The following is a 12,761-nucleotide window of genomic DNA, read 5'->3' as shown; positions in this document are numbered from 1 at the left end:
TACAGATGGACGTCATGAGTTACAGATGGACGTCATGAGGTACAGATGGACAGCAACACTCATTCATCCTTGTGTTACATCTGCATGTTTCATAGTCATTATGCTGTCTGTCACACATGAGAGCTAGGCTTCGGTGATGTCATTTGAAGCTCTGCAATAACACACATGCCAGTGTGTAAAGGGTTACACTGAAAGTAGCAGACTCCAGTTAGACTTGGCAGGATAAATCCACAAGCTGTTTAATATTTGACGTCTGAGTGAAACACACAACAATAATTATCCACGGATGTGGCCACTGTTACTGTTTGACAGGTGTGATAAAATCCAAAGAGTTGGTAGATTTACCAAACTCTCTGATCATACTGAACTGTTTGTTATTCAAATTGAATATGTCAGAGATAAATTAAAGCATGGTGTACATGTGAATAAACACAACTGACAACCTAAGACAACTTTGAATCTTAGGTCAACAGGTATGAGACAAATAATACCCTGAACTTGAATGAAATCAGGTCAGGTTTTCCCCAACAGCCATCTTGACATGGTCCTTACTTTGGCCGGTTTTTAGACTGCCTCAGGCACTCCTGGAAGCAGTCCTGGTCCTTCCAGAACTGCAGGATACGCTCCTCCTCATTGGGAAAGTTGATGGAATCAGGAACTGGCTCCACCATGCTGACACTGAGGACCACAGAGAGAACAGACAGACTTCAGCTCAGGTTTCACTGTGGAATCAAATGTATTTTTGATCGCATGGATAGTCAGTCCTTGCATCCATCCTGATTCCTGATGAAAATCTTATAAATGCCCTATGAGCTTAGTTCAACTGTCTTCCTTCATCAGAACCCCAAATAAAAGCTTTTCTCTCAACCCCAAACACTGTATAGCCTCAAAACATGATTAAAACTCTGTTTTTCATTTCATGGATAGTCAGTCCTTGCATCCAGAACTCAGTCAATGAATTTCTTGCAGTTGCATTTCTCCAGCCCCATCCCTCTGCTGTTCCCCCAACAAAGTGGCGGGGAGACCGCTTTGTTGTTGTGGTCTGAACACCAGATTGCCCCTTTAGTAAAGTGACTCGTCAGCTCCACAGCTCAGCTCTGAAGTTACGAAGCTGTCAATGCTGTTTGTTTACAGCAAACTTGAGTATCACTTTGATTCACAGTGCAGCAAACCTAGCAGCCCCAGAAGTAGCTCTCCTTCCAGTAGTGGAAGAGCAGTTAACGACCGCAGTTGCAGACATGTTTATTAATAACGATCACTGCATGTTGGGGCTTCTCTGCGTCCAGCAGCTACAGTAGGAATGACGTATCATTGTTGTGTGACTGTGAAACGAGCTAGCATGCTACATAGTAGCTAGCTGGCTACAGTACTTCCGACAAGCATTCATGGCTGAGTAACCATAGTATAGACAGCGTTTATATGGACACGTATCGCGCCAGCATTAAATGAGTATTGTATCATTGTAACAACAGTGTAACATTGCAGTATCTCCGGCACATTGTAGCCACTCACATGTGTTCTTCTCCCCGGCGCCGACAGAGGGTGACGGGGGAAATGATGCAACTGGCAGACAGCGTGAGCGGAACCGGAAATGTGTAATTAGTGCTTTATTACAGTTTATTGAATATTTAAAAAGCACATTACGAAGTTGTGACGGTGTTCTACATCGTTGTGAAACGGTGGTCTTTTGGGTAATGTTTCGAAAGACACCGCTCAAATAGTTGCTGCTGAAAGCTGAATGCCGCTGGCCGTCTTCGGCATCGCATGGACCGTTTGGAGAACATGGCCATCAGGGGTCAGTCGTGTGTCATGAACCACTGGGATCCAGACATCAGGGGTCAGTCGTGGCCATCAGGGGTCAGTCGTGTGTCATGAACCACTGGGATCCAGACATCAGGGGTCAGTCGTGTGTCATGAACCACTGGGATCCAGACATCAGGGGTCAGTCGTGGCCATCAGGGGTCAGTCGTGTGTCATGAACCACTGGGATCCAGACATCAGGGGTCAGTCGTGTGTCATGAACCACTGGGATCCAGACATCAGGGGTCAGTCGTGGCCATCAGGGGTCAGTCGTGTGTCATGAACCACTGGGATCCAGACATCAGGGGTCAGTCGTGGCCATCAGGGGTCAGTCGTGTGTCATGAACCACTGGGATCCAGAGACTTTCCCAGACACCGTCATTGATAACAATAAAAATGGGGGGGTCAGAAATGTAATTCAAAAATGTGGGGGGGGTCATGTCACCCCCTGTCTCCAGTGAAACCGACATGGAATGTGTGTTTGTACTGTAGATGCTGACATTTACTCTTTTTTTTCAGACACAAAATGTACAAATAAACCAACAATTAACAGTTTATTACAATTTACAAATGCTTTACCTTGATGAATATCACCAGGGTGTGTCTTTGCTGACCAACAACAACAATATCAAACCTATCAATGGTGACTTCCCCGAGCGCTAAACAAATGCACTAAACCAGAGCATCTTAATGGTCAGCGATGTAAAAGCCATGCTGAGAGATCTCCTGGTAGACTCTGATGTACGTGGAGGTGGTCTTGACGCGGGGGAGGACGTGTTGCGCTGTGAAAAGATCCCTGCTCAGAGAGTCTCTGGCCGCTGTTCTCCTCATGTGGTTTATGAAGGCCAGAGCAAAGCCATAGCAGCAGGAGCCAAACTCTCTCTCCTCATGGAACCTGTTAAAACACACACACACACGCGCACACACACACACACACACACACACACACACACACACACACACACACACAGCTGCATTAGTGTGTTTCAAACACATGATGTATGGTTGAGTTGTTTTGATGCACAGTAACATTGGGCCTACACTAATTCATAAAAAAACATAACATGAATTTAATTCATTAATTAATTCATGTATTCATTCATTTATTCATTCACTCATTCATTCATTCACTCATTCATTCATTCATTCATTCATGTATTCATTCATTATATTCAGCTGTGTTGACTACAGTCGGCCCGTTAAGGATGTATGAGCAGAAACCTGTGTGGGGACCATGTGGGATCTAATGACAACTGTTCAAGCTGGCTGTCCCACAGCTCCCCGGAGCCCGTCTCAGGTGCAACCAGTGGCACCTTCATACACTGTTCCCATCCGTGGTCGTCTCTCTGGATACCTGACAAGGTGTAACTGTAGACCACACCTGCAGGAAGAACAGGATTGGTCATTGTGAGGACACTAGTGTAAGGCTATCCAATCAGAGACAGTGTTTGTCTTGGTAGTGTTAAGATGAGCGCCATTTGAGTCTATAGTCCTTTACATAAAATGCATCAATGTGTAGATGTTGACTGTGGGGTAAAACCTCAGAAGCACCTTTTGAGTTTGTGATTCCAACATGCAGTTCTGTGTCATGCCCTTCACTGTGACAGAGGAGACAATGACATAAAAAGCACATATAAAGGGACACTGCACAGATAATGGGACGCTGTTTCAGGTTAGACATAGTAACAGAACAGGTCTTGCCATTCAACTTACAAGTGAAAACAGAACAGAATAGAACAGAATAGAATATATTAGAATAGAATAGAATAGAATAGAATAGAATAGAATAGAAGTATTAGTGAAAACTGTACCTGAGAAACGCTGGTCCTTGTACGGACCCTACCAGGAAGGCGCGTGGAGCTTCGTGCCCGTTGCTGAAGGGGCTCGGGACAATGACAGGTGCCTCGAGGAGGCTAAACCTCATTAGCTCCTGACAAACTGGGCATCGTTTTGGCTCTGAACGGACATTGTTTGTCTTATTTTCGTTATCAAAACTGAAGATTATTCTGCCGCAGTGGTTAAACTTTAGGACAGTGTTGTCCATCTGAGAGCTCAAAGGGGAAGTGACAGGTGACAGGTGACAGGTGTTTGAGGGCGGGGCCTACCGGTGCGGTCGGAGGCGCAAAGGCTGCTCAACATTCATACGATCATGTGAACGTATTTCTATAACTCTCTAACACGCATTATATATTGTACAATGGACGTATAGTGTGCATTATTCATGTTCGGACCTAGCTGTTTTAAAAACTCCACTGACACTCACTCAGTGGAGTTGTGACAATAGAGTTTAGGGAGGTGGGTGCACTGCCTAACTGTGGAATTATCACCACCCGGAACCTTCCGTCAGTCGAACCCGGGGGTTCTTAGGTGGTATTTCTGGTTGCACACAAACGTGACAACTGTGTGACAACAAGAACAACTAAACACAGTTGCGCCAATGTTATTGAGGCATAAAAATGACCACGAAGCAAGTGACCTGCAGGTAAAACTTAAGCATTGTGTTACGTTCCATACTGATTGTTTTTTTTGCTGTTGCTTGAACGGATTTCGCCTCGACCAGCTGTTTGTATGTGTTTTCTTTATTGTATTAGCCGCTGTTAGCATGCAAGCTAACTAATTTAGCTAGCGCTAACTAATTTGCATTATCTAACGTCAGCTAGCATAAGGCATGATCAGCCGTCTAGTTTCGGATAACCATTTGACAGGATGTTCTCATTAGATAGCTAGCTAGTCGTTACGATACGTTTTAAGTCATGCAGCTAGCTAGCTAGCTCGCTATGCAAACGTCAGACTATAATTTCACCGGTCCGAGTTCCAATGAATGAGAAGGGCATCCCGTGTTTGGCCTTGGATAAATGCGTTGCAGGAGTGACACGGCTGGCTTTCGACGAGGACTAATGTTGCTGTAACCTCTAGCCAGCTCTCTAATTCTCTGTCGGCTTTGGTTTTGTATTCATTGCAGGTATTTTCTTCATGGAGTATGCCGGGAAGGGAATAGGTGTATGTTCTCTCATGACTTGACCACAAGCAAACCTTCAACCATCTGCAAGTTCTACCAGAGAGGAGTTTGTGCCTATGGCGACCGTTGCAGGTAAGATTCAAACGTACACACCTGTGCAGCACTGGCCACGGTCTGTCTGCTCCATCCTCTTGTGAAGTGACATGGCATGCTGTAGCTACACCTGTTCTCTAACTCTAGTCCATGGGACGCAAAGGACTGCACAACTAGAAGTGTTAATTTTAACCCCTCTGATTGTGCCTTGGGTTCTATAAAAATGTCTCTGGGTCATGGGTCAGTCCCCAAATGGCCTCCAAACATGGTCTTGTTTCGTCTAAGCATACTCACAGGCAATGACCTTACAACAGGCTATCACCCAAAAACAGCAGATGGTTTGCACCACGGATGAAACTGTGTGTTCTGCACTGAAAAAGTTAGTTATGCCTTCCGGCTGAGTCCGAGAAAGTCCTGAATTGATTCTGTTTAACTCATTCAGTGCTGAGGGGGAACGAAGTCGCCTGGATTGTCAACATTCTAGAGCGCCACGGGTGACTTTATTCACCAAAAATGCATAAATTATGATGCTTCATTTTGTAGCCAATCAAAGTATTGTTGCTATGGTAAACACCACATAAAGCACTTGGCACTCTAGGTGGTGAGTGTTCCGGAATACTTTGGCAGTTGATGAGTTTATTAAAGTCTGCCCAACTGCCCATATTTGACTTCCTTTTTTTGGACCCCAACACACGCACTGGCCACTGTCTGTTTGGTCCGATCTCTTCTGAAATGACATGGTATGCTTTAGCTACACCTATTCTCTAACTAGTCCATTGGACTCAAGTGACAGCACAACTACAAATGCTTGGTGGGTAGTGGTCTTGTTGAATCAGGTGTGTTTGGTAAGGGCAACAGCAAATAAGTTTAGTCCTGTGGGTCCTTAACTGGAGTCACTTACTTAAACAAATGTATTTGTTATAAGTCGCTTTCGACAAAGGCGTCTGCTAAATGCCGTACATGTAATGTAAATGTAACTGGAGTTCAGACACTGAGCTGTTTGGAATTTACCTGAATTTCTCAACATACAAGATTTAGAGGAAATGTAGAAATTCACACTGAATCTATGCACTGTCTAAGCACAGAAGAACACTGACCTTTCCTGTACGCGTGCATTTGATTGTCTTTGTAGGTATGACCACATTAAGCCTGCCGCGGGTCGAGGTGGAGGTATCCCAATGGATCAGCCCATCAGAGGCCCCAACGTTGGAGCCTTTGTCCCAGGACCCGGGCCCTCAGTGGGGCCAAGCAGGCACGGCAAGAAGCCCCTGGTCCTCAGAGACAGAGGTACGGTATAGGCTGGAAGGCTGCTGTCTCACCAACAGTCTTTAGCTCATCAAAGCGGTTGTTTATTCTGTTTGCGTTGGGGAGAGGCAACAAAATCTCATGGGATGAGAATGTAATTTATTCCAAGTTGCAGTGAACCAAGAATGATTGGTAGTTATGTAGTTCGCCACCAGGAGGTGTTTTTGTGACGGAGATGTATCATAATGAATTGTGAATCCAGTGTTTAAGCTTTTCTCTTGACTCGTCTTCTCCTATCCTCCATCGTTTGGTTCTGTCTTAGCCCTAGGCTGTGACAGCCGTCTGCTACCCTATGGCAGCGAAGGCCCAGAGATGGTGCCCGGCCCGGAGCAGGAGTGCTGGGACTACCAAGACCCCAACAGCGCCCAGGCCAAGCCTCACTCCTACCTGGAGGCCATCAGGACCGGGCTGGAGTGCTCGGCCACCGCCGGCCCCTACCCAGGTCCTGTCCCCGGCCACGGGCCTGTCCCTGGGCACGGACCGGGTCACGACATGCCCCCCCAGCCCCAGTTGTGCCCCTACGCTGCAGCAGGGCAGTGCCACTACGGTAGCAGCTGTCCCTACCTGCACGGGGACATGTGTGACATCTGCAGCCTCCAGGTGCTCCACCCCCACGACCAGGAGCAGAGGAGAGCCCATGAGAAGGTAGGGAGGCCAGGTCTGTCCTCCATACATGCAAAACTTTCTATCACTTCTCTGTCTGAAGTTTACTTGTCTGTCTTTATGTGCCAAATGGAGAGGAAGTGTATTATAAATGGAGTCAATGTACTCAGTGTGTAATCACAAATATAATTCTATCAGATATTATATTTACACAAATATAGGTGATAACCTCCCAATATACAATGTATGTACAGTACTTTGTATCGTGAACATTATGTAAGCACTGCATGCAGACAGATCTAGCAAGGAACCGTGTGTGAAGCCTCTTTTCATTCAGTGTCACCCTCTCCTCCCCCCCCCCCCTCCTATCTTCCCCTCCCTCTCCTCCCTTCTCCCCTCTTCATCTCCCCCCCCTTCTCTCTCCCCTCCTCTCCTCCCCATCTCCTTTCTACCTCCCCTCCTCTCCTCCCCTCCCTCTCCCCTCCTCCTTTCTACCTCCCCTCTCTTCCCCTCCTCTCCCCTCCCTCCTCCTTTCTACCTTGCCTCCTCTCTTCCCCTCCCTCTTCTCTCCTCTCTTCCCCTCCTCCTTTCTACCTCCACCTCCCTCCCTCAGATGTGCATGCTGGCGTTTGAGAGCGACATGGAGAAGGCGTTTGCGGCGCAGCACAGCCAGGACAAGGTGTGCAGCATCTGCATGGAGGTGGTGTACGAGAAGGCAGCGCCCTCGGAGCGGCGCTTCGGCATCCTGTCCAGCTGCTGCCACACCTACTGCCTCAGCTGCATCCGCCAGTGGCGCTGCGCCAAGCAGTTTGAGAACAAGATCATCAAGTGAGGAGACCTTAGAGGAGACCTTAGTAGAGTAGAGGAGACCTTAGTAGAGTATAGGAGACCTTAGAGGAGACCTGAGTAGAGTATAGGAGACCTTAGAGGAGACCTGAGTAGAGTATAGGAGACCTTAGAGGAGACCTGAGTAGAGTATAGGAGACCTTAGTAGAGTATAGGAGACCTTAGAGGAGACCTGAGTAGAGTATAGGAGACCTTAGTAGAGTATAGGAGACCTTAGAGGAGACCTGAGTAGAGTATAGGAGACCTTAGAGGAGACCTGAGTAGAGTAGAGTAGATCTTAGTAGAGTAGAGGAGACCTTAGTAGAGTAGAGGAGACCTTAGTAGAGTAGAGGAGACCTTAGTAGACCTTAGTGAGTAGAGGAGACCTTAGTAGACCTTAGTGAGGTGAGGAGACCTTAGTGAGGTGAGGAGAGTAGTAGAGTGGATACTCAATGGGAGGGGAGGTTGGGTGAGTGGATACTCAATGGGAGGGGAGGTTGGGTGAGTGGATACTCAGTGGGAGGGGAGGTTGGGTGAGTGGATACTCAGTGGGAGGGGAGGGGAGGTTGGGTGAGTGGGTACTCAGTGGGAGGGGAGGTTGGGTGAGTGGGTACTCAGTGGGGGCTAGAGGCTACAGTGAGAGAGATATTCACATTTTTAGCTGAATTAACATCTATCCGCTACTCTATTGGAACTGCTGTGCCAACCCATGAGAGAGGAAGGAGACATAGAACTGACTTTAGTTCCTCTGTGTGTGTGTCCGTGTCCGTTCAGGTCGTGTCCGGAATGCAGAGTGGTATCGGAGTTTGTCATCCCCAGTGTGTACTGGGTAGAGGACCAGGATGAGAAGAACAGACTCATCGACGAGTTCAAGTCCGGAGTCAGGTCAGCAACTTTACCTTTCATCACAACCCCTTTTGATTCAGCCACAGTCTCCATTGTTTCACTGCAGAGAAGTTCCATACGATTTATTGCTGTGTGGGTGTATGATATTGTTTGTGTCAGCCACAATGGTCAGTCTATCAGTGAGGTGATCTACTAAGGAACACAGTCCTGATGAAGGGTTCGGCCTGAAGCCCACCGACCTCAATCATACTGAGCCTTAATGAATGTTGGCCACTTTGTTGAATGTTGACACCTATCCAATCCTCTCAGATGTACAGCCTTTATGTTCCAAAGGATTAGGAGGTAGGGACTAGGGGTTAGGAGGTATTGTAGGGACTAGGGGGTAGGAACTAGAATTTAGGAGCTAAGGGTTAGGAGGTAGGGGCTAATGGTTAGGTGGTAGGGACTAGGGGTTAGGAGGTATTGTAGGGACTAGGGGGTAGGAACTAGGAGGTAGGGGCTAAGGGTTAGGAGGTAGGGCTTAGGAGGTAGGAGCTAAGGGTTAGGCGGGAGGGACTAGGGGTTAGGTGGTAGGGACTAGGGTGGAGTGTGTGGAAGGTGGGTGGAGGACTGTCTGGGACCCAACATAAATAGAAAGAGAAAGGTCAGCAGCTGGCCTCCTCTGCTTCAGTACTGACAGAGGAGATAAAAGAGAGAGGGAGGGAGGGAGGGGGTTAACCCCACAGCATGGCCTTTGAGGAGGCTTTGATTGACTTGATGCACCAGTCAGACACACCCCTCTATGTGGTGCTGTGGTGTTCCATTAGAACACGGAGGTCAGGCTTCATTAGAGGTTCCGTCACTGTATTCCATATTTATGACCTCATCCATATGTAATGGCAGATAGACCAGGGGTCGGTTTCCCGAAAGCTTCGTAGCGTTAAGTAGTGCTTTATCTCTTTTGTGGATCCAAGCCCACGCCTCTCCTCGACCAGCAAAGTGCTTCGTTTAATGAATTTCGTTCTTTCAGGCACAGCGGATTGACCTGCAAACATTGATTTTATAATTGTTATTCTCTTACGGTCTTGCGGGCTGGGTTGTTGGGAGAAATTAAGTGCTATTTTAGCTACGAGGCTTTCAGGAAACTGACCCCTGTTAAATTTTGGGTGATCTATCTGGTGAATGCAAAGTCTCTGCTCTTCCGTGTGTCAGTTTAAAAAGAAAAACATCCATAATAATTAACATTAGAATCGATGTTTGGATTGTTGATTGGAGACATTCAGTAATTCCACCGCTCTACTGCAGCAGGACGCCGTGTAAATCGGCCAGGGACGAGAAACCTGCCTGTGCACACCACACCTTTTTGATACCATTCCTTATTCCGTTCCATGCATTACAACAACCCCTTCCTCCGATTTCTACCTCCACCAGCCTCCCCTGGTTCTGACCTACCCCCCGCCTCTCTCTCTCTCTCTCTCTCTCTCTCTCTCTCTCTCTCTCTCTCTCTCTCTCTCTCTCTCTCTCTCTTCCAGTAAGAAGCCATGTAAATACTTTGACCAGGGACGAGGCACCTGTCCATTTGGAGGGAAGTGTTTCTACATGCACGCCTACCCAGACGGCACGCGGGCTGAACCTGACAAACCTCGCAAGCAGCTGGGTCCTGAGGGGAACGTCAGGGTAAGACCCGGCTGGCGCTGCTCAGCCACGCTGCCCAGAGGGCTGTCCAGCTCAATATCCACTATACCAGTCACCTGTCTTTAACTCACTCAACTGCCAAAGAATTCCGGAACACTCACCGCCTTGAGTGCCAAGTGTTTTATGCGGTACTTACCGAGTAACAACACTTTGATTGGCTCCAAAATGAAGCATTGTAATTGATGCATTTCTGGTGAATAAAGTCACCCTTGGCGCTCGAATGTTGAAGATTTGGGTGACTTTATTCACCCCCGGCACTAAATGTGTGTTTGTGTGTGTTTGTGTGTGTTTGTGTGTGTTTGTGTGTGTGTGTGTGTTCATTATTTGGAGAGTTAGCTGGCTTAACTCATTGATCCAGTAGTTGTTTTAGCAGCTCATATAAGGACACCAAGTAAGTGAACTCCTTGTGTTTTTGTTTGTAGTTCCTGAACAACGTGCGTCTGTGGGACTTCATCGAGGAGCGTGAGCACCGCGGGCTGCCCCACCACGATGACGAGGTGTCAGAGCTGAGGGAACTCTTCATGCAGATGTCAGCCCCTGGGGAGGAGAGCCCCGGGGTCGCTCCTGCCCCGCACTGAAGCCGGCCCCCCCAGGCCCCCCCAGGCCTGGAGAGGAGGGTGGGGGGTGGGGGGTCACTCCTGAAGCTGCCCTGATCTGGCCTGCCTACCACTCTCCTCTGCCCTTCCCTGTCCAGTCCATCCCAGCCTAGCTCTCTCCCTTCTCAGACCTGCCAACCACTTCTCCAGCCCAGCCCAGCCCAGCCCAGCCCAGCCCAGCCAGTCTTGGCCTGGCCTTTGCTCTGACCAATGTCTCCTACCATACTGCAACTGCATACAACACTGGACAATAAAAGAAATGTACTCACTTGTAAGCCTTTTCATGTCGGTGGTTGTGAGGCTTTTTTAAAATGATATTTTTAACTTGTGGTACATTTTTGTGCGGGGGAAGAGGAGAAGAAAACAATACATCTGTACATAGGTATTATCTACAATGGTTCTGTTTAGAGAAAGCTGCTATATATTTTCCTGATATGCTTTAGATAATTTACATCGGAGTGGAAGGCTTTTGTAATGAGTCCGGTAGGTCAAAGGGAGAGCAGGAAGACCTTCTTCAGCTGTGGCACAACATGAATGCACTAATGCAGTGGTGTGAAAGGTCATATGTACATTCAAAAAAAAAAAAAAAAAAACTGTCAAAAACTAAAAATAATTACTATGAAATCAATGCACCCAAATCTATTTCAGACAAGTTTAATTTCCTTGAAACATGAGACTGAAAAATTCTGCAGTGTTTTATTTAGAAAAAAGTTACATTTTTATTTTGTAACTAGTTCCTTACATATTAAATGTCCAGTATACGTGTTTACTATTATGGCTGCTCATGTCTGAGATTTAGTGACACAGTGAATTTATCCTATCATGGTATAATAAAAATAATGTTGACCTTAATATCCCACATCTTATGTAAGAAAAAAAAAGGGTATTTGAGAGCATAGGTCAAAGAATGAGTTACCAGTAGTATCATATTATCTAAACTGTCTTGTTGAGTGACACTGGGGAGACTGTAGACAATAGAAATGAGTATGGTGTCTAGATATAATACGCTAAAGTGTTTCCAATAATGTATATTCATAAATGTTAAATCAATCATGATGAGAATGTTGGTTTATATTTCCACACTTTCCTCTCTGTATGTATGAAACTTTCCTTGTTTATTCGATAGGAAAATGAGTCCGTTCATTAAATAAATAAAAACATTTGACAACACCACGTGGGCTCTATTTTCAGCCGGTGTAAAACGGACGCAAGTCCAAACGCAGTTGCATTGACGATTTGTGTCGGTGGGACAGGTGACAGGTGGAACAGGTGACAGGTGGGACAGGTGACAGGTGGAACAGGTGAAACATGACAGGTGAGACGACCTCTGTCGCCTGCGCCCCGCTGGGTGGAGTAGCGGTAATAGAGGCGTGTTCATGACAATGACACCTCATATCTACAGGAGAGTAAGGGCCAGAGGTGGTCCATGGACAGGGCCTTTGTTTATTTTGTGACATTTGTCTATGTGAACAAAAATGCTCTTTTACGATGGTGAATACAAATAGAATAAGGTACAATGTTAAAACCCCATTTTGTATAATGGAGTTTTTTTTATTTTTTTATTTTATCTTTATTTCACCAGGGGGACCCATTGAGACCAAAGTCTCATTTTCAAATGGTGCCCTGGTTACAAAGCATTTTTGAAACAATACAAAAACATCACACATCAGTACAAATTCAATACAAAAACATAATACATTCACACATTAAAACTGATAAACATTATGGCAACATCCTCTAAAAACATGCACAGACCTCGACCTCAAATTCACTTCATATTATTGCTGAACTTGCCCAAAGAGACTAAGGCATCCAATTTGATGGTCTCTTTACACTCATTCCAAGCTCCAGGGGCACAGTAACTAAAATCAGTTTTTCCCAGCTCAGTTCTGACTCAGGAACCAACCTATCCTGAGATCCTGTTTGGTGATGACCTCAGGAACTAACCTATCCTGAGATCTTGTTTGGTGATGACCTCAGGAACTAACCTATCCTGAGATCTTGTTTGGTGATGACCTCAGGAACCAACCCATCCTGAGATCTTGTTTGGTGATGACCTC

General features: G+C 46.5%; 3 protein-coding genes across 3 annotated transcripts in view; 1 reads left to right on the top strand and 2 right to left on the bottom strand.

Annotated features, from left to right (window-relative positions):
- Positions 1 to 1,537, bottom strand: part of iars1 (isoleucyl-tRNA synthetase 1) — a 48,523-nt gene extending 46,986 nt beyond the window's left edge. Inside the window, exons 1-2 of the mRNA XM_083668710.1 lie at positions 1,513 to 1,537; positions 553 to 678 (exon numbers count right to left, since the gene is read on the bottom strand). Of these exons, the coding sequence (XP_083524836.1) occupies positions 553 to 671 (119 nt within the window). The 5' untranslated portion in view covers positions 672 to 678; positions 1,513 to 1,537. The remainder of the gene's footprint in view (positions 1 to 552; positions 679 to 1,512) is intronic.
- An 810-nt stretch (positions 1,538 to 2,347) lies between these two features.
- On the bottom strand, positions 2,348 to 3,860 carry mkrn2os.1 (MKRN2 opposite strand, tandem duplicate 1). Its single transcript, XM_083668086.1, has 4 exons — positions 3,612 to 3,860; positions 3,352 to 3,398; positions 3,022 to 3,181; positions 2,348 to 2,695 (listed from the first exon to the last, which is right to left on the bottom strand). Exons 1-4 carry the CDS (start codon positions 3,842 to 3,844, stop codon positions 2,488 to 2,490), a joined length of 648 nt encoding a protein of 215 aa, XP_083524212.1. The 5' UTR covers positions 3,845 to 3,860; the 3' UTR covers positions 2,348 to 2,487.
- Positions 3,861 to 4,195: 335 nt separating this feature from the next.
- mkrn2 (makorin, ring finger protein, 2) lies at positions 4,196 to 11,864 on the top strand. The gene is made up of 8 exons (XM_083668221.1): positions 4,196 to 4,282; positions 4,763 to 4,891; positions 5,985 to 6,139; positions 6,420 to 6,802; positions 7,374 to 7,588; positions 8,360 to 8,470; positions 9,943 to 10,087; positions 10,528 to 11,864. Exons 1-8 carry the CDS (start codon positions 4,257 to 4,259, stop codon positions 10,681 to 10,683), a joined length of 1,320 nt encoding a protein of 439 aa, XP_083524347.1. The 5' UTR covers positions 4,196 to 4,256; the 3' UTR covers positions 10,684 to 11,864.
- The last annotated feature ends 897 nt before the right edge of the window (positions 11,865 to 12,761 follow it).

This window comes from Argentina silus (genome assembly GCF_951799395.1).
Source record: "Argentina silus genome assembly, chromosome: 4".
In the NCBI taxonomy this organism is placed as follows: Eukaryota; Metazoa; Chordata; class Actinopteri; order Argentiniformes; family Argentinidae; genus Argentina; species Argentina silus.
This window is presented reverse-complemented; position numbering and strand designations above follow the sequence as displayed.

Excerpts from the sequence above, each read along its gene's own strand:
- mkrn2os.1 (XM_083668086.1), bottom strand. The coding sequence starts at position 3,844 with ATGGACAACACTGTCCTAAAGTTTAACCACTGCGGCAGAATAATCTTC. Across the intron at positions 3,182-3,351 it reads TGGAATCACAAACTCAAAAG|GTGTGGTCTACAGTTACACC; the intron begins GTGCTTCTGAGG and ends TTCTTCCTGCAG. Across the intron at positions 2,696-3,021 it reads CCCACATGGTCCCCACACAG|GTTCCATGAGGAGAGAGAGT; the intron begins GTTTCTGCTCAT and ends GTGTTTTAACAG.
- mkrn2 (XM_083668221.1), top strand. The coding sequence starts at position 4,257 with ATGACCACGAAGCAAGTGACCTGCAG. Across the intron at positions 4,892-5,984 it reads GCCTATGGCGACCGTTGCAG|GTATGACCACATTAAGCCTG; the intron begins GTAAGATTCAAA and ends TTGTCTTTGTAG. Across the intron at positions 6,803-7,373 it reads AGAGGAGAGCCCATGAGAAG|ATGTGCATGCTGGCGTTTGA; the intron begins GTAGGGAGGCCA and ends TCCCTCCCTCAG.